Raw genomic sequence first — 26,090 nt, forward strand, 5'->3', positions numbered from 1 at the left:
GAGAGAGAGAGAGAGAGAGAGAGAGAGAGAGAGAGAGAGAGAGAGAGAGAGAGACCCGTGCTGTACTGTGGAGCGCTCACAATGAGCTTCCACCTGTAGCTGCTCCCAGGTCTCAGTCGTGAAGCCCATGGGGTGCCTGGTGCCTGGTGCTTGGTTCCCACCCTGTCAGAAGGCAGAGTGGGGCCAGCAAGATGGCCCAGCTGAACAAATGCCCTGCTGCACAAGCCTGATGACCAAAGTTTGGTCCCTGTATTCCCAGAATTGTCCTGACTTCCACATGTGTGCTATGGTATGGATACACCTGCACTCATCCACATCTGTACATAACACACACACTATGCACCACACATCCAATAATAATGATAATACTAAATAAAATTTAGTAAAAGACAGAGGTCCCTGCAGTGTGTGCTGTGAGCTGTCCACACTTTGCTTCTCAGCACGCTCCAGCACACGCCTTGGGGGACGTGGGCCTGGCGGCTCTGACTCAGTCTCTGTTTCAGGTCGCAAACATCCTTCTGAACGGTGTGAAGTACGAGAGTGAGCTGACCGGCTCCAGCGAGCAGTCGGAGCAGCCGCTGTCTCTGCGGCGCCTCTGCTCCACCATCTACAACATGCCCAAGGCACTGCGCAATCTCTGTGTCAACCACTTTCTGGGTGAGCCATGACGCCGTCTGTGCCTGGGTGCCTGCGCTGGGTCTGGGCACAGAGCTCCTTTTCTCGGGGTTTTAGTGTTCCTCCATCTGCTCCTCCAGGTTAATAATGAACCCTGCTTTCCTGGAATGCCATCCTCAGACGAGGGCAGGCAGACCCACACACCTGCATGCCTGGTGGTGCCCTCAAATCACCAGGGCTTGGCACGCAAGTGACTTTTTATATTATTACTATTGGTTTTTTCAAGACAGGGTTTCTCTGTAGCTTTGGAGCCTGTCCTGGAATTCACTCTTTAGACCAGGCTGTCCTCAAACTCACAGTATGTGCCTGCCTCTGCCTCCTGAGTGCTGGGATTAAAGGCGTGCGCCACCACCTGGTGACAGGCAAGAATCTTAAAAATGGAGTCAGCCTTTCCCACAGTGATCTTTGCAGGGTGTCCCACATAAGCGACAATCATGATGGCACCGTCACCTATGCGATGGGTGTTTAGTGGAGCACAGTTTATGCCAACAAAAGCTAGGATAGGGACACAGGTGTCCCATCTGGGGAAGGGGTAAATGACGTATCTGTGTGTGGACTGACTCTGCTGTTGTGGAAGTGAGATTAATAATATTTGGTGGGCTAAAGATATAGCTCGGTCGGCACAGTGCTTGCCACACAAGCATGGGGACTGAGTTTGGCTCCCCAGCACCCATGTGGTGTGGGCATGGTACACACGTCTGTAATGTCAGCCCTGGCAGAGTGGGGACAGAAGGATCCAGGGGGTCAGCCAGCCACTCTAGCCAATTAAGGAGCTACAAGTTCAGCGAGAGACCCTGTCTGAAGGAGATAAGATGGAGAGCAATGGGGGACAATGATGTTGACCTCTGGCCTCCACATGCAAGCACACACATGTGCAAGTATGCACCTGTGAGCACACACGGTACACACATACAGATTATGACAACATTACTTGATGAGGTGGACCGTTTATTGTGGCTTGAGAGGGCTTGACCATCACTGCCCTCGGCTGAGGACGGTGTCAGAAGAATCTTCAAAGAGTGGCACTGGGAAGCAGGATCAGTCTATCCACATGGCAGTTTGCACTTCCTAATATATTTTTACCCTTGCTGGGTGTGCTAGCGCACACCTTTAATCCCAGCACCCACGAGACAGAGGCAGGTGGATCTCTGAGTTCCAGGCCAGCCTGGTCTACACGGCAAGTTCCAGGATGGCCAGGATCGTGGAGAGAAACCCTGTCAAACAAAACACACAAACAAGGATGTTAGGTGATGGATAAACATTCCTGGCAGCCAGCCTTTACTGGGTGAGGCTCTTTGGGACAGGGAGGCAAGACTTTAGAAATAACAAACTCTACAGTTCTGGAAACTGGAACTGAATTACTGTCAATATGGAAACTGCCACATTGCAACCAAAACGAAGGCACTTTACGAAAGCTTCATGACCCTGGTTAATATGGCCCAGGCTGGACTTGAACTTCTAATCTTCTCTTTCCTTTAGTTTCTAAGTGCCGAGACACCGGGTGTGAGCCACTAAGCCTGGCTTTTGTGTGTTACCTTCTGTCTAGTAAGAGTGCTGGAAGGAAAGGCTGAACCGCAGCCTCGGTGGCCCGAGGTCACAGCCTCTGTCTTCCTCCAGGGTGGCTCTCATTTGAGGGCATGCTGCTCTTCTACACGGACTTCATGGGTGAGGTGGTGTTCCAGGGGGACCCAAAGGCACCACACACGTCGGAAGCATATCAGAAGTACAACAGCGGCGTCACCATGGGCTGCTGGGGCATGTGCATCTACGCATTCAGTGCCGCCTTCTACTCAGGTACCCGCCGTCTACTGCATGCGCGCTGCCCACTGAACGACCAAGAGGTCACGTCTCTACACTTGCAGGCGTGAAGTACCCCTTTAGAGGAGACACCTCTGTCTTTTGTCTGAGACCTCAGCTACTGCACTGTCCTGGACCAAGAGTGGCTGTCTGGGGTGCAGAGACCAACCCTGTGGGTTTCAGGTCTCCAAAGAGGAGGCACTGCAAAGGGGACATGTGTAGACTTGCCTAGACCATGGGTTCACACCTAAGGGCAAAGCAGGGCCTGGGTACAAGCCGGGGGGGGGGGGGGCACATAGAGGCAGGGGTGTGGCTGCTAAAGCTATTCTTCTCACAAGGTTCCATAGAACAATGGGGCCAAAGGAGGCCTGGGAAGGAGGCAGGTGACCATCCATGGTGATGTGAGGGGCGGGAGAAGCTAGAATGTGGAGTGCAGGGTGGGCAGAGTCTGGAGTCTGGGTTGACTCTGAGGCTGTGCTCCTGGGACACCATGCGTGGCTTATCCCAGGACCAGGGACAGGGAAGGTTGCAGACTGGGCAGGTCATGGTGGAAGACATTCCTTAGCACTTACAGGGCTCTAGGCCCCATCTTGTAGCACCACACACAAGTGACAAAAGTTTGAAAAATAGGTCAAAACAACCAGACTACTGGCTGCAGTACGCTGACTGCCTTCTCTGCCCTTCCTCACCTGAGGGGGGCTGGGGACGAACAGAGTTTGTGGAGTTGCAGCCCAGTGCAATAGTCTATGTATGTGCTTAGCATGTTTCAAGCCAAGTTCAATCCCCAGAGACCCCCAAACTAGATGTTAGCCTTACTTGTGAGCCCCAGAGATCAGCACTTTGGGGGTATTGGGACCCCCTTAGCCTTAGGTTTTCCTTTACTCCGTCATGTGTTCTCTGGGTAGCCCATGGTATACTGAAGATGATGGCCAGTTAAGGGGTAGACTTGGGGCTCCCATTGCAGGCTGGAGACCAAGGTTAACCTAAGACCCCACATTCCTGAGCCCTCGGGAGTCTCACCTGTCGATCCACAGACGCCCCAGGACCCTTATACGGCAGGTGTGAATGAGGACAGCCCAGGTCTTGCTATCCATGCAACAGGCCTGCAGGGACAAGCCACCTGCTCAGCTGCTTCCTGTGCCCACGTCTGCTCTGTGAGGGGGAGATGAGACATGGTGCAGGGGAAAGGCCTGGCCAGCCATTCAGTCTCTGTCCTGCCTGCAGCTATCCTGGAGAAACTGGAGGAGTGCCTGAGCGTCCGTACCCTCTACTTCATCGCCTACCTCGCCTTTGGCCTGGGCACTGGCTTGGCTACACTCTCCAGGAACCTCTATGTGGTCCTGTCCCTCTGCACCACCTACGGCATCCTGTTCTCCACGCTCTGCACCCTGCCCTACTCCCTGCTCTGCGATTACTACCAGAGTAAGAAGGTGGGTACGGTCGCCACTTGCTCCTTAGAGGCATTTTAACAGAGAACTGTCGTGTGCGAGCCGCAGGGCCTTTGGCTGAGAATGGAGATCATCCAGGCAGAGGCTGACAGTTTTGAATGGAGGGAGCCCTTCTGAGTGTGCTCGCTCCACACCAGTAGCTTCCCCAGCCAGCATTGGCACCTTCCTGAGGCTACCTCCAGGCTACTTCCCACTCTGAACAGGGACGCTGTGGAAGGGGGTCCACTATGAACACAGCAGTTCAAGGCTGGGTCCAGAGAGGGAAAGCAGGACACCCGGAATGTGGTGATGACAACATGAGAGAGGCCAATTTGTTTTGTTTTTTGTTTTTTGAGACAGGGTTTTGCTATTTAGCTCTTGCTGTCCTGGAACTCACTCTGTAGATCAGGCTGGCCTCGAACTCATGGAGATCTGTCTACCTGTCTCTGCCTACCGAGTGCGGGGGATTAAAGGTGTGCGCCAACACCACCCGGAGGCGGGGGTGGGGGTAGAGCTTAAAGGCAGAGTTGATGTGGAAGATCTGTCTCTAACGAGGGAAAGAAAAAGGTTTGTTTTATTTAGTCCAGATCTTTACTATTGGTGTCTAAGATGTGCGTGTGTGGTCACATGGGCCACCACGTATGTGCGCGGGTCAGAGGACTCCAGTGCAGCTGGTCTTCTTCCTCCACCCATACACAAGTTCTGCTAACCACACTTAGGCTGTGAGGCTTGTATCGCTAGATGACAAGCCCCTGTACCCACTGTGCCATCTTGTTGGCCCTCAGCACAAGTTCTTTTCTGGCCATTTTACTGGGGTCTGATTCTGCACAGGGTTTTGCTTTTGTTTTCCACAACTGTCCCTTGTAGCTAAGGCTGGCCTCAAAGTGGTCTGCTTGCCTCCACATCCTCAGCACCAGGACTCAGAGTTACTCAGCAGGGTGTGAGTCAGGAGAGTTCGAGGTCACCTGCTACACAGTGAGTCCGAAGCCAGTTGGGGTGACGTGAGGATATGTCTCAAAACATAAAGTAAAAGAAACAGAGTGGCAAGGTGGTGGTGGCACGCCTTTAATCCCAGCACTTGGGAGGCAGAGGTGGGTGGATCTCTGTGAGTTCAAGGCCAGCCTAGTCTACAGAGTGAGTTCCAGGAGTTCCAGGACAGTGGCTTTTGGTATATTCATGACTTGTGCAGCCACTGCCCCGAGGCCAGGCAGGTGCTGAAGCAGGGACAGTCCTGTGCCAGGAGCCAGCCTTCCTTCCGGTTGTTATGCCTCTGGACACTGGCTGACCTCTGCTATGGTCCTGTGCCACCTGTCTGCTCTTCCTGGGTCCCCTCATCCCTGCACATTCATGGAGGTTGTGGCAGGTCTAACTGATGAGATTGTTCCCTGGTCAGTTTGCAGGGTCCAGCGCAGACGGCACACGGCGTGGCATGGGAATGGACATCTCGCTGCTTAGCTGCCAGTACTTTCTGGCTCAGATCCTTGTCTCTCTGGTCCTGGGGCCCCTGACCTCGGCCGTGGGCAGTGCCAATGGCGTGATGTACTTCTCCAGCCTCGTGTCCTTCCTCGGCTGCCTCTACTCCTCTCTGTGTGTCACCTATGAAATTCCCTCTGGTGATGCGGCTGACGAGGAGCAGCAGCCCCTCCTGCTCAATGTCTGATGCCTCAGAATCTCGACTTTGGACTTGAAGGTGGTCTGCGACAGGCTGGCCACTGAGAAACCAAAAGCCTTGGCAGCCAGCCAGGCTTCCCGTGGAATGTAAATATCTGGTAAATAAAGACAGCAGCCAAGCCTTCTAGAAGCTTCTCTTATCCAAGGGCATGAGGTCACCTGGGCAGAGCTACCCTCCTGGGGATGGTGGTGTCCTGTGAAGTTCATTTATCAAAAGAGAGGATATAACTCAGAGCTCAACTGTACTTCTCCATCAAGGATGCTTTTGCTAGCTGCCTGCTCCCTGCAAGGTTTGCAATAGTGTCGGTCACCACAGCTTAGCTGGGTGCCATTTGCCATCTGAGGATGTCACAAACATCCTAGGACACACAGCCCCCAGCAGCAAAGGCTTATCCAGGCCAAGATGCCAGTGGTGCAGAGTGGAGAACACCGTAACTCTGGTTATCTGGGCCGTATGTTCTGCATACTGCATCATGGTTATATCAGTTTGTGTTGCCCCTGCCCCACCCCGTGGTGGTTCAGAAAGCCTCATAACCATCCCTACTCCCTCCCTCTCTTTCTTTCTCCTTCATTCCTCCTTCCTCCCTTCATCCTCCATCCAGACATCCATCCCTTCCTCCCTGCATTCATCCATCCTCCATCCATCTATCCATCCATTCACCCATCCATCCATCCTCCATCCATCCCTCCATCTATCTATCCATCCCTCCATCCATCCATTCACCCATCCATCCTCCATCCATCCCTCTGTCTATCCATTTGCTATATAGTTTGGATCTGAAGCCTTGGTACCCAGCCCACTGTGCAAGTGGGAAGTCATGGAGCATTAAGAGGCAAGGGCTAGTGGGAGGAAGTTGAGTCATTAGGACACATGGTGGAGGGGATATTGGGATGGTGGCCTCTTCTCTTTGCTTCTTGCTGCCATTAGCTGAGCAGTTCCTTGGCTATACATCTCATGTGATGCATGGAGCCACTGCCATAAGCTCAACACAACAGAGACCATGGCCTAGAACTTAAGATAAAAGCAAAATGACACTTTCCCCCTTTAAGTTAATCTCTCAGGCACACCGTCCTCCCACCCAGGGGAGTCCAGGGGAAGTTCAGGGATTAATGTAAGTCAACAAAAAACCCCACCCCACCACCAGGAACAGAGGCTCATGCGAAAAAAAGGTAGCGAGTGTTATAGGCTGTGAGCAGGGCAGCAGTCAAGTCCGGGGCTCGCTCTAGTGAGATGCCTTTGAGCATCCCCACAAAGAAAGGGGACAATCTCTGAATGAGAGTCTACTTGACATGTCTGAGTGAGCACACACATCAACAACACGCCCAAGGAAATGAGACCCTTGGAGAGCATCAGGGACACAGCTGCCCATACCACCCTCCTGCCCGAGTGCCATGTCCCCTCCCTTCTCAGCCATTCATTACACAGACGGACGCTGAAGGTCTCTGGGTTTTGGGATGACTACTACTACCACTGTTGGGAGCCAGGCTTACAGAGGGATAACATATGGGCCATGTCTCTGGGCTTCTAGCACCTCTTACTGACCTGGAGAGCTGACTTCTCCTGAGACCACCTTTTCTGACCACCTTTCACCACCCAGCACCCTAGCTTGCTCGAGGCTGCCCTAGAGATGTCCTGGGCAACTCTTTCTCCCATTCTGCTGATTAACTGGCTGTGTAGGAAGAGCTGGGAAAGGGCACTGTGGTTCCTAATGTTCTGAGCCTGGTGTGGGGCTATGTGGCCCCTAGTCCATCCATTCCCCGTCCCCCGCCCCCCAGTGCATGGTCTCTGACCACCATTGCCAGCCCTGAAGAGAATGTGAGCATCAACACGGAGCTCGTCAGCTTGCTCTGACCAGTTAGGGCCAGTTGAGCAGAAACCCATGACCTCTGTGGTATTAAGTCACCTTCCCTTTGGCTCACAGTCAACTCCCTTGTCATAGTCATAACCTCTCATGTAACCCACAGATGCATCCAGGTGCTAGTCCTCAGTGATTCCAGGATGTAGCATCTTTCTGTGCTCTGCTCTCCTGTCATCTTCTGACTCACCTCCAGCTATCACATACCCTGATGGATACTCAGGATCCTTGCCTCCTGTCTAACCTGCCTCCAGGCTGCCTTTCAAGCCACTTCCTCCCATCCTGCCCCAGCCTCAAGGCTATAGACACTGACCCTGTGTTCATAAGGAGAGCCCTATTCTCCTCTGCCTGTGGTCCACTCAGGGCTGTCCCCACGGCTAGTCCTCGAGAGCTGTCATTCCTCTAGAGTCCCACCTTCCTATACTTGGACTAGCGACTCCCTTTCTTCAAGTTCTGTCTTTGCAATCTTTGTGCTTGAAGAAGTGTGTTCATATCTGTGAATGTGAGTGTGTTTGCATACACGTGGAGGCCAGGGCTCAAGGCCTAGGCTAGTTAGCCAGAGCACTCCAGGAACCTCCTGTCCCTGCTTCCCCAGCACTGGGATTAAAAGTATTATTCCATCACAGCTGACTTTTTCTGTGGCACCAGGGATCTAATTCAGATCTTCGTGTTTTTGTGGCAAGCACCCACAAAAAAAAAAAGTTACCTCTCCAGCCCCATTCTGTGCTCTGAACTACATTTGAGCCACAGTTCCAGGGGACTCCTTAGGCTTATGTTTCCCCCAGCACCATAGACCACCCAACTACACAAGAAGAGTTTAGGTTCCTCAAGAATGTGGTCCTGAATAGCTATCCTCTGCTCTGGGTTGTTTTTTTTCCAGGACTGCTCCAGTCTGGCAGAGAAATGACAAGGGAAGCTACAGCCAGCCGCTAGCTTGTCAAATCCCAGGTCCTCTTCCTGGAACTCTCCATATAAATGTAAACACATTGGTTTCTCACACAGGGTTGTCAGCCTCTTCCTGAAAGGTGGCTGTAGCTGCTCTGTGCCTGACCCAGATTGGAGCAGAGTCAGGCTAGCACTCCAGGCTGTTCCCAGCAGGGGGCAGTAGAGCAACCACTGCACACTGAGCCCGAGAGCCCCACCCTTACGTGGGGGTTGGCTTCCCAGGCTCCTCGCTGTTCCTCCAGGGATTCACTTTAGTGAGCTTGTCCATCCATGGCAGGAGAGGAAAAAAGTTTCTACCCTCTACCCAGTGCCTTTAAGAAGGGTCCCACATGAGCAAGGGCAGTGGTAATGCATGCCTTTAGTCACAACACTTGGGAGGCAGAGGAAGGTGGATCTCTGTGAGTTCAAGGCCAGCCTGGTCAACAAGAGCTAGTTTCAGGACAGGCTGCAAAGCTACACAGAGAAACTCTGTCTTCAAAAACAAAAATTAAAAAACCCCAAACAACAACAAAAAGACACTGAGGCCACCAAAGCCAAAAATAAAGCCATCCTGTTCAAACTAGAAGCTACTCTCCTTCCTTTGTTCCTTTCAGAAACACCATCCCAAGTGCCCATGAACCCTTTACCTGGTATTGAGGATGGATGCCTCGGTGCCGAGTAACTTTCTTTCCTATCTGCTTGCTCACCAAGGGATATTAGGGGTGTGGTCAGCTGGCACTTCCTGTATTGTGCTACAAGGCTTCATGGGAATGGAGGCAGATTCTCTCAAACATGTCAGAAGCCACAGTACCTGGGCTCCATAAGTTCTCTTTTGCTCAGAGCTACGTGCAAGGTTCAGACCCAGGCTTGAAGGGCTCCTTTGCCTCCTGTGAGCAGGTAAGGGCGTCTGAGGATGGAGGTCCTGGCACTGGGGTACCTTTTGGGCAGAACTGCTCAGGGAAATCCTTGAGTTGGTTTCTGGGCCCAAGAGTTCTGGAAGTTACCCACAGCTCATGGACCCCCCAACATGAAGCCTCAGTACTGTGCAAACTGGTCTGTCATCATAGCACTCGGAAGTGCAGCCAGGTGACTACATTTGAGAGGGAGGGTGGGAGGGAGGGAAGGCAGGCAGGGTGGGGCACCCAGTTTTGCTAATATGGGCTGAGGCTCAGGACCTCCCACCACATCACAGAGTCATTTGCTTAGCCCACTTGCAACAAGAAGGGGAAGCTGGAGGTCATATGGGGGGCTGGTCACTAGAGTAGCCACAGGCAGGGCTGGCCTGAGGCAAGAGTGCTTTGTATCACTTCATTCACCCAGCTGTGGTCGGTCCCTCTGCCTTGGATAAGTGGCCATGTAAACGGCCTGATTAATGTCCACACCCTACTTAATGATACACACTAGTAGACATTTATGAAGAACCAAATCCCAAAGGCTAGCAGGCCTTATGATGGTTCGCCGTGGAAACTTCTGGACTCTCCTAGTTTAGACTTTTTCTTTTGTTTTTTCAAGACAGCGTTTTTCTATGCAGTCCTGTGGACCAGGATGGTCTTGAACTCACAGAGATCCACCTGCCTCTGCCTCCCCAGTGCTGGGATTAAAGGTGTGCACCACCACCCTGCGCTAGTTTAAACTCTTATTATAAAACTATAGAAGAGTTAACATAAACTATGGTGAAGTCAACTTCCTGGCCCTCTCCCCACCCTTCCAAGTCTCCAGGGACAGCCATTCTCTCCTACTTCCAAAAGGACTGAGACTTTTAGCTTCATTCAATCAGAATACATGGTGTCACCTAAATCACTGCAAGTTCCATGCAGGCTGCTTCTAAAGAGGGTTTCATTTCTGACCAAATAGCATTCCACTGTCTACATATAAATATAACGCACACACAAGTGACCACTGTGGCTATTGTGCTGTCCTATGAACACAGGGGTTTGTGGATGCCGTTTTTTTCCTCCACTGCTTATACATCCAGTATTGGGGCGGTGAGGCTCACAGAGCAGTTTTTGACACTTGGGTCTGATGCCTCCATTTCATAGGCCTACACTCAGTAAGAATTAAAGCTTACAGCAGCTGCCACCTGGATCCTAGCCACACACTGCTCTTTGCATCGCAGACTGGCCTACAAAGGAGTTCCAGTACAGCCAGGGTTAAACCGTGAAATGCTGTCTCAGGAAAAACCAGGAACCCTGGACTTTGATGGCCACATCCACACTCAAGAGTTATCCAGCATGAAGGCTCTGGGGAAACCCCTACAGCAGCGGTTCTCAAGCTCCCTAATGCTGCAACCCTTCAGTACAGTTGTGCTGACCCCCACCACAGAAGCACTCTGCTATTACTTCATAACTAATTTTGCTGCTGTTGTGAAGAGTGCTATAGATATCTAATGTCCAATTCCTGTGAAAGGTCACTTGACCCCCAAAAGGGTTGCAACAGGTTGAGAAGTGCTGCCCTACAGGGTCTAGGGCATCTTCAACCTGGACTGATTCTGGAGGATGGCTCTGACAGCCCTCAGCAGGCAGTGGACTCTCCCCTGTACCCTAGTGGTGGACGTGGGTGGCAATCTCGGTTTCAGAGAGCAAGGGTTTGATAAGGCGGTTCTTCTTACCAGGCAACACAGACCTATGTTTCCAGAAACTGCCTTAGGAGGTTAGGTAGGGCCCAGCAGCAAGGCCCAGCAGACTTCCCCTGGCAGCACCCACCACATTCCAGAATGAGGCAATGCACTGGCCAACACACAGGGTTCTGTAGTGTAGCTTGGTTTTATTTATGTCCACAAATATTTCAAAAAAATTACAAAATACTCAAATGGAGAGAACACAGAAGTCACGATTTCCTGGGTGTCTACTGCTTACACTGTGTCATCTCATGGCAAACTACTCATATATACACTTAGCTCCGAGACCTAAAGAAATGCAGCGATCAGATGTCCGCTCGCTCCACTGCAGTGAGACGTGAAGCTCAGCCTTGACGACACTGAACAAGTACATATAGAACACAGAAAGCAAACCCAAATTTCAAATCAAAGAAGGGAAATCCAAAAGGAAGCCAAGCAGCTGGGCCTCAAAGATGCCATGAAGGTCCAGGGCCTCTGAACAAACCAGTCAGTCACAGAGGACACAGTCAGTGCTTCACCTTGGGACGGGAAAAACCCAAAACCAACAAAGAAACATTTTCTGACAGATTTCAAGTTCAGACTTCAAAGTACTTCACTCTTTCTCTTTGGAAAATGGGTACTAGAGAGGAGATAAAGGGTTAACTGAGTGGCAGACTCAGTTAAAAGGGGAGAAGGAGGTGGTGGCATGGGACAGAAAGGACCTGCCTGGCCAGAGCCCAAGAGGAAGTGGCCTTCCTCAGTCCAGAGGGCACGGCAGACCGTCTGGAGAGCATGCCGCCACCCCAGAAGAAAACAAATGTCTTCATGCCAAGGTGGCCAGAAGTTTGATAACAAAAGGTTAATGTGAGCTTGCCTCCATGAAGAACCAAAGTTAAGGCAGAATGGAATGAAAAAAAAAAAAAGGTTAAAAAAACAAAACAAAACCCTACAAACATTTTCAACAGACAAATAGATCCTAGCTGCCCCATGCATGGTTCAGGGAGCATGAGGCCCTGCCACACCTGAGTCAGAGCCTGCAGCAGAGCGAATGCCAGGTTAACTAGGAGCCACTTCTCTCCACAGGGCCAGGACACACCTTGTGGCTGGCTGGCTGCTCCTAGATGCAACCACTGCATACCAGAGCAGAAATGGCCCTCAGGAGTCCAAGGGAGGGGTCAAACTGATGTCCCACCCTTGGTTCTAGAGGGGGAGAAGAAGAGGGTTCCATCAGCAGTAGTCAGTCTGCCCAGAACTGTTCCCCAAGAGCCTGTTGAAGAGGGCTGTCCCAGGGGAACCTGTTTCCACAAGGAGTCCTATTCCTTTTCCACACGGTCTCCCAGGAGGATGCAGGTCACCTGCACAACCTGCTTTACAGCCCACACCACAGGCCAGACCTGCGTCACATTTACCCCAGGAAGTCCCTCACTCTGAAGCAGCCTCTCTGTGGCAGGCATGGCTTGGCAACATGCACACCTGCAGATTTCTAACACCCCTTTGGCAAGCATATGTCCTGGGTCTCATGTGCTGTGTACTGCACCGTTTCTGGAACTTCCTAAATGGTTTACGACTTCAGTCAAGAACAGTCAAACATGTGCAGAAAGCCCTCAGGAAACTTATCATTGGACACATACACGTAAACATGCGCGCTCTGTACCAGAGACAGGACGACAGGGAACACAAAGTCAACACTAAACTCCTAGGAATAAGGAGGGAGGCTCGCTCAAACACGCCTGCCACTACACATGCGAGGGACAGACAGAAGTGAAATCAAAGCAGCAAAATAAAGAGACTGTAACATTGTCCCTGCCAACCCCTGGATGCTCACTGCTATGACCAAACCTAGTCCCAAGCTCCTGCCTGCTTGAAACTAGAAACACCCATCTGTTCCCTTTAATTAAAGGGATAATTAATTATATATAACTTTTTATTAAAAAATCAACTCTGTATTCTGTCAATAGCTGGTAGGAATTCACACTTTGTGACATGGCTGGAAAAAATAGATCAGAATAGTCGTCTGTGGAAGGAAAAGAGACTTCTAAAACCATTTATTTACAGATGTAAGAAGTCATGCTGCAGAACTGTCTCAAATTATGAAGATTCCCTACAATGTATTAAAATAAAAGATTTTTTAAAAATTATAGCTCTTGGATTTCAACTCATATGCCGCCTCTCTGCAAACCTCGTGGGTTCTAGAGCCCACGTGCCTCAGTGTCTGCGTGCACAGTGAAGGGTGTGAACAGACTCTAGCACCTACTGAGAAATCAAGGAAAAGAACTAAAGCCAAACCCCAAGATCGCAGGTTAAGTTTTCCAGGTGTCAGTCCAGCCCAGGACACACCAAGTTTCTGGGGGACTGTCATGCAGGGAGACCCAAATTGGTCTCAGGAAATCCTCTCAACAAACAAACACTATTATGCAGATGTGGTTTTAGTTGTGGGTTTAAATATATAGAGAAATCTTTAGACCATATTCCTCTTTGCTCTTGCAGCTCCTACTGGATGTAAAGTCCTGTTTCTTCCCCCTAGAACTGGGGTTTCCACAGCCAGCATTAACAAATAAATAACTTATAACTGCTTGTCACCTTCTTTCTTCAGTCGACTGGTGGGAAAAGGGGGAGAAAACAAGAGACTGGGCATCAGGGTGTGCTAGGTGACAGGGAAATGGTATCCCACAGGCTACAGGCACAGGCTGGCCAATCTATGTGCTTATGGGTTCCACCCCAGCTTCTCATCCAGCCAAGTCATGCTTGCATGCATCCCTCCCTCTCAGAACCAAAGAGGATGGATGGCCCGGGGTACTTGCCATAATGGGGTGGGGCGGGTGTGTGTGTTTAGGTTCTCTTTCATCTCACCTGTAATAATCTTCCTGACTTGGCAGGTGACCGCCATGCATGTGTGGGTGTCCATGCAGCCACTGCTGCTCCATGGCCAGTCTCTGGAGCTCGGCTGACTGGGCATGCATGGCCTGAAGCTGGTGGGCTGCTGACATGGGGGGTGGGATAGCCCCAGGCAGGTCTCGGGGATAGGGGGTGCCTGCCAAGCACAAAACACGCTCTGCTACAAAAACAAGTCAAGGGAGTAGTCACAACCAGAGCAACCAAGACAGAGATCAGGAGGGAGGTCAGAGAGCCTGCTGCGCAGTACACTCACCTAGCTGAGGAAGTGGGGCCAGCCCTTCCCAGGCTCTACAGAGAGAGCACCACCAGGGACAGGGCAAGATCAGCAGAGTCCCCAGGCAGGAAGGAGGCCCATCTCAGAGGCCCCTGAGTCTCATGCCAGACCTTGCCTGCAGGCTTCTCCCCAGACCTCAGCCCTAGTCAGGTGTCTACTGTCCTCTGCAGCCCAGGCAGTCCTGGCTCCTGTTGGGCTGTTTTGCAGAGCATTTATGGCCTCCCTCCTTCAAATCCTCTAGTAGTCCACCTGCCTGGTCCCCACCCATGAGCAGTTGATGAAATGCAGGAGTGTTATCTGACTCAGCCCCAGCTCCCACTTGGAAGTCCATGTCCTTCCTCTAGTGAATTCTTACCAAAAACTGGGTGGCGCAGCATCTCATGCTCATGGGGGGGCTGTCCAAGTAGAGGGTTAGGGAGGGTGCCAGGAGGGTAGGGAAAGCGAGCCAAGTGAGGGCCAGCAGTCAGGGGGTCAACCAGTGGGTGAACTGGGCCTGCTGAACCTAAAAAAGAAAAAAGACACAAGTCCAAATGTAGCTGGAGCATGGCTCTGGTATCCTTGCTGCATGACCCATGGTGACTTCTTTATCACCCAAGCTGGCTCTCAATCAACAGGGTGGGAAGCATCACCTGGCTGCCAAGATTCCCAACCAGCCCCACTGGGGAGAATAGGCAGAGAGAAGCACAGAGCTCAGCTCTGACTCTACACCTGAAGCCACTCAGCATGGCAGCTCGCTCTGTGCCTCTTCTGTACAGTTCAGGCCAACAACGGCTTCGTCCCTCAGCTCACAGCAAACATATTCTCTCCCTTCTACAGAATGGTCCACAAATCAACCCCATGTGGTCACCCTAGGTACCTGCTGAGGTAGCACTCTACGTTAGGCCCTCCAGGCTTACACTGGCCTACTCTCTCTCCTTGGGGGCCTACTGCAGTAGCCCTCAGAACTCACTGCCTCCCCGGGAACACAGCCAGTCTCCCTCATAACCATTCCCGTGAGGCTTTGAAGGAAGTGGTACCCACTGAGCCTGCCTCTGCCCCAACCCAGTCTTCCTACAGATGCCAGGAAAGTGGACCTTAAGGAACTCTGTTCCCAAAGGACAGAACTGCACTTTGCCTGGTCATCAAAGCCAGCAGATACTCTGTCTTCCTCTGCTCTCATGAGCAGGGATATGTTTCCTTGGGCAGCCCAGCACCTATACCCACACCTTGCTTGGCTCTAACATCCACAAGAGCCCTGATCTGCTGTCCCTCACCCAGGGCACAGGGCCAGGCTTTCCCCAGACATTTCTCTTCTGCAAGAGACCCAGGTCAGCAGCTTCCTGAGACTCACTGATCAGGAAAGCCCACCAACTGTGAGTCTTAGGTGAAAGCTGCCTACCCTGCCTCGCTCCTGAATTGGGTACATACCTTGGTGGAGAGGATCCTGCTGGTGGAGGTGGAGGTGGGAGTGGATGTGTGAATGCTGGTGATGGTGTGGAGTTACATTAAACATCTGCAGTCGTGCCAGGGGGTCGCTGGTAAGAGATGCCATGCGCTCGGCATGGATGCGCTCAGCTGCCAGTCTGTCTGGGTAGCTCATCTCAGGCCGCAGCTGAGGACCTGCCAGTGCCAGTCTCTCCCGCTCCAAAGGGTTCAAGCCCGGGTGGAAAGAGGCAAAGGGGTGGGGGCCAGCTGCAGGAGGGATGGTGAGGGCGCTGTGCCGGGCAAAATGCTCCATGGGGTTGGTGGCTGGGTGCAGGGGGTCCAGCTCTGGTGGCTTCACCTCAAAGCCTGGCTTCATCCTCTCCCGCAATTCTCGCTCCCGGATCTCCCGCTCCCGGATCTCTCGCTCTCGGAGCTCCCGCTCCCGGATGGTAGGGTCAACATTGTAGAGGCCAGGCATGTGGTAGGCCAGCAGGGGGTCAGTGGGATTAAGGGGCATGTAGAAGGGGTGGTTGCGGTTGGTGGGAGACATGACATGGGGCCGAGCGTATTCACTCAGTGTCCGGAGGGCCGGTGTGTCAGGCCCGATGTAAGGGGGCACAGCGGCAATTGTGGTTGGTGGTGGCTCGAAGGAGGGTCGCATGTGACCAGGACCACTGAGCTGAGGGTCACTAAGACGGCCTTCATGTGCTGAGCTGGATGCCTTCTGCTGAAGAAAAGAGAGTATGAGGAAGGGTGCCAGGGTATGGGTATGAGGAGCTGGTGCCAAGCCACCTGGGGTCTAAAACCGGTGCTCACCAGAGAGGTAGGCCCTTGTTCTGTTCCAGGGTCGGACAGAAACAGAGGACCTTTGCCAGGTCTAGACACCAGGACAGTCTAGACTGATCTGTGCCTGCCTGCAGTCCCCCTGTACCTCAGTGTTTCTGTGCAACAGGGAGCCCGGCAGCCAGAAAACCTACCATGAAGTCTGAGTCTGACATGCCACTTCTGGATTTGGCGTCCCCACCCCTCCTGACTGAGCAGGCACCAAGTACCCCAGCTCACATGGGGGCTTCAAAGCAGGGTACACCTGCATAGCCCCTCGATGCCACACTTAGGTTTCCTTCCAAGTCACCCCCTCCTGTCTCTCTGACACCTCGGGATTACGGAGGAGGCACTAATCTATAGGCTGCAGGGAAAGGACAGGCCCATCAATCAAGTCAGACTCATGACTGCCACAAAATGGATGGCTTACAGCCTTCAGAAAGCCTGGGCATGGGTGCCACTAGCACTAGAGAACACACCAGTCTATGATAGATTTCGGCCATCAAGCCCTGGCTGAAGACACTGTCCCCTGCATATCAGGTCCCTTCAGGACTCACAGCAGCGCGCTCTGCCTCCCGTTCCCGCTCTCTCTCCCGCTCTCGCTCTTTTTCCTTCTCTTTCTCCCGCTCCCGTTCCTCTCGAGCCTTCTGTTCGGCCTCACGCTTGGCCTTCTCAATGGCCTCCTCTCTCTTCTTGGCTAGTTTGGATCCAGCCAGAGGCATGAAGTACAGGTCTGTCCGTGCACATGAGTTGTAGCCCCGGTCCAGGTGTTTGTAGAACCTAGAGAGGTAGCAGCTCTGGCTGGGGCTTCTGCTGAGGGCCACACCCTTCCTCACCTCCACCAAATCCACCTCCACCTAGCCAGGCCCCCATTCCTCCAAACCAGTACCTGGCAGACTGGCTAGCATGGCTGGGGGTGTCCACTATGGTGGGCTCAGGGGATGGGCTCCTGGGGGGTGGAGGAGGGCTCTCTGGCTCCTCTGCTTCATCCAGAGCCTCCTCTTTGATCTGCACAGCAGGGAGTGGGCAAGATGGAGCCCCTGGAACACTGCCTCCAGAAGAAACAGCAGCAGAGCAGGGTGGTTGTGATGAGGTGCTGGGCCCCGCAGGTGGGGTGGAGGTGGAGGGGCAGGAGGGTGGGGTGATGGGAGGAGGGCCTCCAGGTACAAAAGGGTGCTGGGGGAATGGGGATTGGGAGGGCACCTGGTGGAGGCCAGTGGGGGGATGGGAGGAAGCTGGGGGTGGAAGGCTCTGGCTCTGGGTCAGCCCAGGGGGTTGGGCAGGGGAGGAGGGCAAGGGCTGGCTCTGTGGCATGAGCTGTAAGGGTGGAGGGTGGGCTGAGGGAGGGTGGTGTGTGGACAGGGAGCTGAGGGGCTTCAGGGCTGGAGGCGGTGGCAGATTGGCATTCATAGAGAAGGGTGAGGGCCCTGAGAGGTGAGGTGGATGCTTGTGGGCCTGCGGTGCTGGAAGTTGGGGAATTGGTGTGGTGGGTGGGGGTTTGATATGAGGCATGGCTAAAGGTGCAGGAGGCAGGGGCTGTTCCCTTGGGGGCTGTTGGGGCTGCAGTGCTGACTGGGAGGCTGGAAGCTGTATAGTGGTGTGAGGATGAGTTGCTGGGGAGGTGCCCAGAGGGCCCTGGCCTTGGGAGGCCTGGGGAGGAAGTCCAAAGGGCTGAGGAGGCCCTGGGTGTTGTAGCAGGGGTCCAGCCTGTAGGCTGTGAGGACCCGGTGGGCCCTGAGCATGCAAGGAGGGCTGGGTGTGAGGCTGTGCAGAGTTCTGGCTAGGGGGTGCAGTTAGAGGCTGCAGTGGAGGATGGGGTGAGGGCAGCCGAGGTGGGTGCAGGGTGGGTGCCTGCTGGATGTGGGTGTGGGCTGCAGGTGCTACTGCAGACTGAGACTGGTTAGGGGGCTGTGAGGTGGCTGGGGAGCCCTGTGGAGGGACTGCAGTGGCAGAGGGGGTGGGCCCTGGGGTGGGAAGTTGGGGTGCTCCTGGAGGGGCGGAGGGAGCCGAAGCAGCCCCACTGGGAGCCTGCAGGGTGGGGGGCTGGGCCTGCAGTGTCTGCTGCTGTGCCGACGAGTCCGAGTCACTCTCATTGTCCTGAGGACTGGGGATACTGGGGGACGTGCTGCGGTTGTCCTGGTCGATGTCTTTGGGGTCACTGCTGCCCTCATCATTGACACTGCGACTGTCTGAGCTCTCCCCCTCGCCTTCAGAGGGAGAGTTGGGGCGGCTGATCTCCTAAAGCCAGAGAAGCAAGAGATGGAAGCACTGGGAAGCAGAGCTCAGCTCCACACTGCTAGTATGGATCACAACCACGGTCTATGCAGAGGCAGCAGGGGATTCAGCACTTGCCTGGGAGTCAGGCACTGCCTTCCCCGGGAGGACCTGAGTCTGTGTGGGGGCTGAGGGTGGCGATGTCAGGAGCCTCACCTGGGTCTTTGTCTTTTTGGAGGTGGCCCTATCAGGCTCCTCTGTGTCGGAGGCCACCTTCTCCCGCTGGCGTTTGGTGCTCTTCAGAGGGGACGCAGCCTCTCCCTTCACCTTCTGCAGTGGAAGCAGAGAAGTGACGTTTGTGGACATGTTTCCTCATTCTGAGCCCCATCTCCAGAAGTGAGAATGTTCTCCAAAGGGCCAACGAGGACCCAGAGGAGCAGCTATCTAGGGACAAGGATCCTTGGTGTTAGGAACCCTTCTAGCCACTCCATTTGTGTTTCTGAGGCCTTGGCCAACTTATGGCAGAGGTACCTCCATTTTTCCCATCTTTCTAGGCCCTAGGCCTCCATCTGCAGCTCCTAGGCCAGGGTGATGTCACTGTTCAGATAGGAGGGAGGGACCAGGAGGCTCCCACTGTCCCCCTCAGCCCCTGACCTTGGCTGACTTCTTCACCGTCTCTGCTTTGCTGTCATTGCTGGAGGTGCTAGCAGCGCTGGGGGAATTCCGGCCACTGGATCGAATATCTTCATTGATGGGGGAGGCACGACCATCAGGACTGGCAGGCTGCTTCTTCCGACCACTGCGTAGTGTAGACATCTGTCCCTCCAAAACCAAAGGATGGAGAGAATGGATCCCTAGGCCCAACTGCCCACCCAAGTCTAGCCACAGGCAAAGTAGGATAAACAGTGTGCTCACAAATCCACTCAAACCCAGACACACATCCTGGGGGCTATCTTGGAAATGCACAGGGCTCTGAGAGGTAAGGAGTCAGCTGACTGTTATAGTTTAATGCGCCTCACCCTTTCTCAGGTTAACTGTCCATAGTGCAGAACATTTGTGGATTTAACGGAAAAGGACAGGAAGTCACCCAGGAGACGAGGCTGCTAAATACTGCAGTTTGATACCCGCAGCTGAAAACCTGCAGCTCCCTTCTGTAAAGCTACAAGGCTCAGCTGAGGTCAGGAAACAGGGGAGTGGGCCGTCCTATCCACTTGCCAGAAAGGTCCTCAGAGGTCAGTGCCAGAGAAAGATCCCTTTCACAGTCCCACGCCTCAAACACCCCAGACACATTTCCAATCAATGTTAAACAAAGCTGTGGCTGTTGCTGTACTATTTGTTTATTTTTCTTTTAAAGATTTATTTATTTTATGTGTACTGGTGTTTTGCCTGCATGTATGTCTGTTTGAGGGTGTCAGGTCTTGGAATTATAGACAGTTGTGAGCTGCCATGTGGGTGCTGGGAACTGAACTTATCTCTGAACTGCTGAGCCATCTCTCCATCCCCTGCTGTATTTTTTTTTTTTAAGACAAAGACTCACTCCATAGCTAGGATGGCCTTGAATTTATGGCAATCGTTCTGCCACAGCTTCTCATATGACACAAGGCACAAGTGGGTAAATCTTCACTAAAGAATCTATTTAAAATTTTTCATGGAAAAACAATCTGCAAAGTTGAAGTAGAGATTTATGCCCACTGGAGGCACTTGGCCCACAGAACCGGCACTGGGCTGCAAACCAAGACCAATGAGCTCCCCCTAACACTAAGCTCCATGGCCCCAGGACCAGGCCCCCAGCTCACCGAGCCCCGACTCCGCCGCGTCCTCATGCTATGCTTCCCACTGAGCCCATCGTCCTCCTCCTTGACAGGTTTGAACATGAAGGGCGGGGGGTCCACGGGCTTCTCGATGGGTGGCAGCTCACCGTACTTCTTGAAGTGGATGCGGCAGTCAGTGCAGAGCAGAATGTTCTCCCGGCCCCCGTGGTGCCAGTCTTTGGAGGCTACATGAGGAGAGGTGGGCAACCTTTGAAACCACCTGTCTCTGAGGACTCTAAGCAGAGGGGCCCTTCTGTGGGCTCCACCTGACCCTGATTCATGAGAGCCACAGAGCATGAGCTTCCTATGAGTTCCCTATACAACCCAAAGCTGGTGAGGGTTTCCACTGTCCGGTTCCCTGTAGCCACCCTTGAAGATGGCAGCCACTTCCCAGGAACAGCAGAGTCCCTCCCTCACCTTGTATGAGACCTTCCTACCCAATAAATCAGTACAGTTCTGACTGCTCAACAGGGAAGCAAAGTCGGAAAAAAGGATCAAGTTTCTCAAGCACAACCCATGTGTCAAATCAATCACTGGCCCTGACTTCTTTGCCATCCAGCATATGAAACAGAGCCCAGGCCTGCCCCAGAATAACCACTTGCCCCCTGCACTGAGGGTACCTAAGGTCACTTACTGGTGGTGAAGCAGTGACGGCAGGCGTACCCCTTCAGCTCCTGCTCGCTGTCTTCACTGTCAAAGTCATCCTCACTAGCTGAACTCAGGTCCACTGCACAAGGTGGTAAAGTGGAGACAAAACAGACACCATCATGTTCAGCTGAGAATGGGGCACCAGTAAAATCTCCACAGACTGGGGTGGGCATCAGCCACAAAGGCTCATTTTGAATTTCCCAGCATTATTCAGCACAACAAAGAGATTGCATGTACAAGAGGTAGTACTACCAAGGTCCTGCCTTGCCAGATTTTTGGGGGCTGATGTTACACCTGAATCCTGTGGTGGTCAGCACAGGTGCTCCTACTGGTGAATCTAAAATGGTAGCAGTATACTCACAATGCCTTCCTAGTGCATCTGAGGAGCCTGGAATTCTGTCTATTGAACCAATATGGCTTCTGGCCCTCACCAAGTATAATATAGAATCCTGGTACCCTTAGGCCAGTTTTCTGGACTAGGAAGGAACTGCTAAGCACTACTGCTCTGTTCTAGTTCATAGGGACGCAGAGAGTAGGGCCCACAGGATTCACCTGTCCTTGGGGTGAATGTCACACTTGGCCTGGGAAGAGGATCTGAGTAAAGCAGACAAAAGAAGAAAGTGGAACCCTAGGTCAAGCTTAAATTTTGTAAAACATAAAAGAACAGTAAATTTATTAGAAATACTTAAATGTACACATAATTTCTAACTATTCTACAACTGTCAGCACTACTGTATATGTATGTACACAATAATGCACAAAGCATACCATATTGATCCCTGGCTCACCAGCTCCACAAGCTCAGAGCTGGACGTACATATGCCTACATGTGAGCAGTCTCTTACTACTCTCTGCAGCATAAAGATATCCACTTACAGAATTCACTGGAAGGAGGTCTGGAAGGTGTGTTGACAGGGGTGGAGGCCGTGCGAGTCTTAATTCTTCTGAACACTGCCTGCCTGCGGTGCCGGCGGTGGGCACGGGAGCTGGCTGCCTCTGGTGTTTTTTTCCAGTAGTAATAGAAGGTAATCAGTTCCCCCTGTGAGAGAGAAGCATAGCCGTGAGTGTACACGCACACAGCCACCTCATCATCACATCCTCCTGTGCCTGGCGCTGAGAGCAGGGTGGCAGCAATGCTCCATGAGTGAAGTTTCAGGCTCCCATCCTGCAACCCAGGAGCAGCTGCTCAGCTGGTCCCGGAGCCATCTTCGTCCCTCCCTCTAATGCCTGCTGTTTCATGAATGAGGTGACCAGGAGAGGAGGTGGCAAAGAAGTTTCCTTGGGAGCTAGGTTCTAAGGGCTGGGAAGATAAGTAGGCAAACCCAAAAGGATGTCTGGAGACCTTGTACAAACTCTTCTGACTGACAGGACCAATCAGAACGGGCTCTACCCCAACCCCAGTGGTCCTGAGTATCAGAAGCATCGAGCAGGTTTTAGACAAGGAAACAGCTCCTCAAAGGCAGCTGATACACATGTGCTGGGAACTTAGTGGGCTGGAACTTGCCAGGGAGGAATCTGCCTGCCTCTGCCCCCAGCACAGGGATCACAAGCATGTACCACCATGCCACCTTTTTCACATGGCACCTGGGGAGCAGATTCAGTTGTTTATGTTTACACAGCAAGTACCTCACTGACTAAGCCATCTCCCCAGTTGCCAGTCCTTGGGTATTTGAGACAGGGTCCCACTCTATAGCCTAGGCTGACCCTGAACTCATAATCCTCTTGCTTCCATCCCCAGAGTTACATGGTTACAGGAGTGGGCTGCCATGCCTACCACCAGATCCTTAATGGAGGTGTACAGAGCAGGAACTGACTGACCTGTCCAGCTCATGGAGCTGTGGATGTACTTCAACCTTTCTAACCATTCAGTATTTAGCAAAATACCAGTCCCCACCAACGCTCCACAAATGAAGCACTATCCCAGGTTGCAGAACAGGCAGGGAGCCTCCAGCAAGGCCCAGAACACTTATGCCTGAATATGTGTACACCCCGGATCAGCTGAGTTCTACCTGGTGCTAGATGATCAGTAAGGGAAAAATGGGGAGATTACCATTGGGGGTTCTATTTCTCTAGCATGTGTTGTGGTACAAATGGCAACTGGTCCAGTGGTGGCACATCCTGAGCCCGAGAGCCCCAAATTGACCCTCTTTCTGGTTGGGGAATACATTTTCCCATACCAATCCTAAGTGGGACCAGACTCTGCCTATTGAAAGCTGACCTGCCTAAGTTTTCTTATTGGTCCAACCACCTTCAAGCACTCTATCAGAGTGGCATGCTTCATCAGTGCAAATGGGCAACTTTGTCCAATAAACCAGTCTTTTCTGGAACTGGAAAGAAGCAAAAACCAGAGCAGGTCCTTTCCAACCTCTTCCCTCAACCTCTAAACAGTGTTTGTCTGAGCCTGGCATTGTCACAGACAGTAACAATTGAGCACTCCTACTAATATTTTTTTTTCCTTTAAAGTAAAGGCAGAATTTTATTTCTGTGTAGCTCTAGCTAGGCTGGAACTCACAGAGATCTACCTACTTCTGCCTCCCAAGTGCTGGGATTAAAGGGGTGCACCACCATGTCAAGCCCCACCCCACCCTACTTCTTAAACACAGATGCTCAGAAGAGTCTGGGATGGTTCTGAAAGACAGCACAACTTGCAGTAGAAAAGGAGACATCAGAGATCAGCGTGGCTAAGAAACTGGCCCAGTGCCAGATAGCAAATGGAAAAAGCAGCCCCAGAGGTAAGTCTGGGTCATTGCACCTGACTCCTGCACCATGTTCTCTTAACAACTGAGATACCCAAGGTAGGTGTGATGATTCAGGCAATACCAAGTTTTGTCAACAAGTAACAGCTGTGACAAAACAAAAACAAAAAAAAAAACTACGTACCCAGAGCAGACTAAACACAGGCACCATGGGTTAAGATGAACTGGAACCTGGGCCAGGTAGAAACCATGGCTGAGAAAATGAAAGAATGTAAATTTCAAATGCAGAAAACCTAGATGGCTGGGACCTGCATGCACTGCTGGTAGGAATATAAGGCAGTCAAAACCACTTCGTAAAAAGTTTGCCAGTTTCTACCAGGTTAAACAAGTACCACAGGATCTAGAATTCTATGCCTGGCTTGTCTATCCAACAGGACAAAAATGTGTTCAAACAAAGGCTTTGAACAATTTTTAGTTATCGATGTGTATGTTGTCTTGGTGTGAGAATGCCTATGAAGGCCAGAAGAGAGAGTAGAGTTCCCTGGAGCTGGAGTTTCAGGTGGTATGTTGGTGCTGGGGACAAACTCAGTCCTCTGGAAGAGTAAAAATACCTGCTCTTAATTGCTGAGTCAGTTCTCTGATCCCACACAAAGACTTTCACACAAACATTTTTTCTTAATAGCCCCAAACAAGAAAAAAGAAGCATGCTTAGCCATGGGAAGTATGATTAAGTTATAAGTATCCACTGGGATGTTATTTGACAATAAAAAAAGGAACCAGCAGCTTATATAATAAGAGATAAATTTCAAAAAACCCTGTTAAATGAAAGTCATAAGGAGAGCATGAGTTCATGATAGACCGAGAGATCTATTACAGCAAGAAAGGCAATTCAGTGGCTGCCCAGAGCTGTAAGGTGGGTGAGAAGACTGTTGGCAAAGGACCCAACCAAGTGACTACCTACTCAGGAGGAAAATACCAATGCCTATACACAGATGTATACAGTTGTCAAAACTCAACTGACTGCATACTTAGAGTGTGGGCGCGTTTGTGCACACACACACACACAGTGTAGCACATGTCAACTATATGTCAATAAAATTGACAAAACAATAATAAATCCAGGCCAGGTTTTATTAGCTGCCTCTCAGACTGCAATGGCCACTGAGGGATTAAACATGGAGGATTAGAAAGAGCATACTGCTGCCTGCACGGGTGGCTAGGTCTTGAGTACAAACAAAAGAACATGTTGGGCAAAGCTTTGGTTCTACAAATAGAGTGAAGCAGCTCACGGCCTCACCAGGAACGAAGTCAACTGCACTTTAATCAAACATGCATGGTGTGCAGCAAAGACCCGCTGCACATCAATTCAGGGAACAAAAGCTGCTGCAGAAATCAATAGCTCACTGAAACATTAACACAGGCAATCATTGATCAAAAGGCAGCTCCACAAAGGCAGCCTTGCAAATTAGCTCCTGTTTTTGCTTGCAAGCAAACCCTGAGGTCTAAATGTTGACACGAATGGCTTATAATGATCATTTGTTCCCGATGCTCTCACCGCATCTCACAATAAGGTCTCACAGCTAACCCATGTGACATCAGGTGCTGTAGCTACACACACCAGGAGGTGCTAAACCAACTCAGAACCTGGGCAAAAAAAAAAAAAAAAAAAAAAAGAAAGAAAGAAAGAAAGGAACAAAGCCACCTCCAAGCATCAGTCCCAGACCTTAGTTTAGTTAGCTCTTGCCCAGAGCTGAACTTCTTTCTGGTCTGGGTTAGCATTAGTTCTCTCCTTCCAATTCCTCCAACCCCCACCACCCTTTTCGCAGAGGAGAGCTGAGTCACAGGCAGCGGGGGCTCAATCCAGCAGAGACGACTTTCTAGGATATTCATACAACAGGTTGGGAGGGTGTGTGTGTGTGTGTAGGGGGGTACTGTTGGGTTCAGCAGCTATTGGCTGAAGGAGCGGAAGGAGCTCCCCCAACAGGGTTCCAGTGACATTTCTGCAAAATACAAGGGGAAGAAAATACCATACAGAGAACATGAGCAGAGCAAAAAAGAAAGGGGCTGCCTAGGGAAGCCCTTCCTTGTAAGTGATTGAGAACCTTGAAGAGTCAGCAAAAGCTAGCTAAGGGCAAAAACTGAGGCAAACTGCTCCTGGGCTACCTACCTCATCCTTGCCATTTGACTTCAGCCCTTTTGGGCTGGGCTGTGAGTCTATCAAATTCACTCACATAAACATAAAATGTCAGGGCTCCCAGAGCTCCCTGTGCAGTCTGGCCACAGGGACAGGGGCTGGAGCTGCTCCCATCTTGGAGCTGGCCTAAACTCATTTCTGGCACAAGTTCTGCGGCTGTGGCAAAACAGCAGGTGGAGTGTCCCG

The 26,090-nt window shown here is 51.9% G+C and overlaps 2 protein-coding genes across 13 annotated transcripts in view; one reads left to right on the forward strand and one right to left on the reverse strand.

Moving 5' to 3' along the window:
* Slc45a1 (solute carrier family 45 member 1) overlaps positions 1 to 6,644 on the forward strand; it is an 18,206-nt gene extending 11,562 nt beyond the window's left edge. For both annotated transcript variants that reach the window (XM_050153163.1, XM_050153164.1), the window contains 4 exons: positions 504 to 657; positions 2,293 to 2,469; positions 3,697 to 3,902; positions 5,293 to 6,644. In XM_050153163.1, coding sequence (XP_050009120.1) covers positions 504 to 657; positions 2,293 to 2,469; positions 3,697 to 3,902; positions 5,293 to 5,559 — 804 coding nt within the window. In that variant the 3' untranslated portion in view covers positions 5,560 to 6,644. The remainder of the gene's footprint in view (positions 1 to 503; positions 658 to 2,292; positions 2,470 to 3,696; positions 3,903 to 5,292) is intronic.
* A 4,449-nt stretch (positions 6,645 to 11,093) lies between these two features.
* The window catches only part of Rere (arginine-glutamic acid dipeptide repeats), a 351,136-nt gene continuing 336,139 nt past the window's right edge, over positions 11,094 to 26,090 (reverse strand). For 5 of the 11 annotated variants that reach the window (XM_050153152.1, XM_050153151.1, XM_050153161.1 and 2 more), the window contains 11 exons: positions 21,891 to 22,053; positions 21,001 to 21,093; positions 20,352 to 20,551; positions 19,210 to 19,377; positions 18,772 to 18,885; positions 17,231 to 18,579; positions 16,899 to 17,121; positions 15,523 to 16,246; positions 14,471 to 14,617; positions 13,797 to 14,001; positions 11,094 to 13,543 (listed from right to left, as the gene is read on the reverse strand). In XM_050153152.1, coding sequence (XP_050009109.1) covers positions 13,510 to 13,543; positions 13,797 to 14,001; positions 14,471 to 14,617; positions 15,523 to 16,246; positions 16,899 to 17,121; positions 17,231 to 18,579; positions 18,772 to 18,885; positions 19,210 to 19,377; positions 20,352 to 20,551; positions 21,001 to 21,093; positions 21,891 to 22,053 — 3,420 coding nt within the window. In that variant the 3' untranslated portion in view covers positions 11,094 to 13,509. The remainder of the gene's footprint in view (positions 13,544 to 13,796; positions 14,002 to 14,470; positions 14,618 to 15,522; positions 16,247 to 16,898; positions 17,122 to 17,230; positions 18,580 to 18,771; positions 18,886 to 19,209; positions 19,378 to 20,351; positions 20,552 to 21,000; positions 21,094 to 21,890; positions 22,054 to 26,090) is intronic. The other 6 variants (XM_050153155.1, XM_050153154.1, XM_050153159.1 and 3 more) reach the window with 6 other exon arrangements.

The sequence above is a fragment of the Alexandromys fortis genome, unplaced genomic scaffold, assembly GCF_014885135.2.
Source record: "Alexandromys fortis isolate MF-2015 unplaced genomic scaffold, M_Fortis_MF-2015_v1.1 scaffold_88, whole genome shotgun sequence".
In the NCBI taxonomy this organism is placed as follows: Eukaryota; Metazoa; Chordata; class Mammalia; order Rodentia; family Cricetidae; genus Alexandromys; species Alexandromys fortis.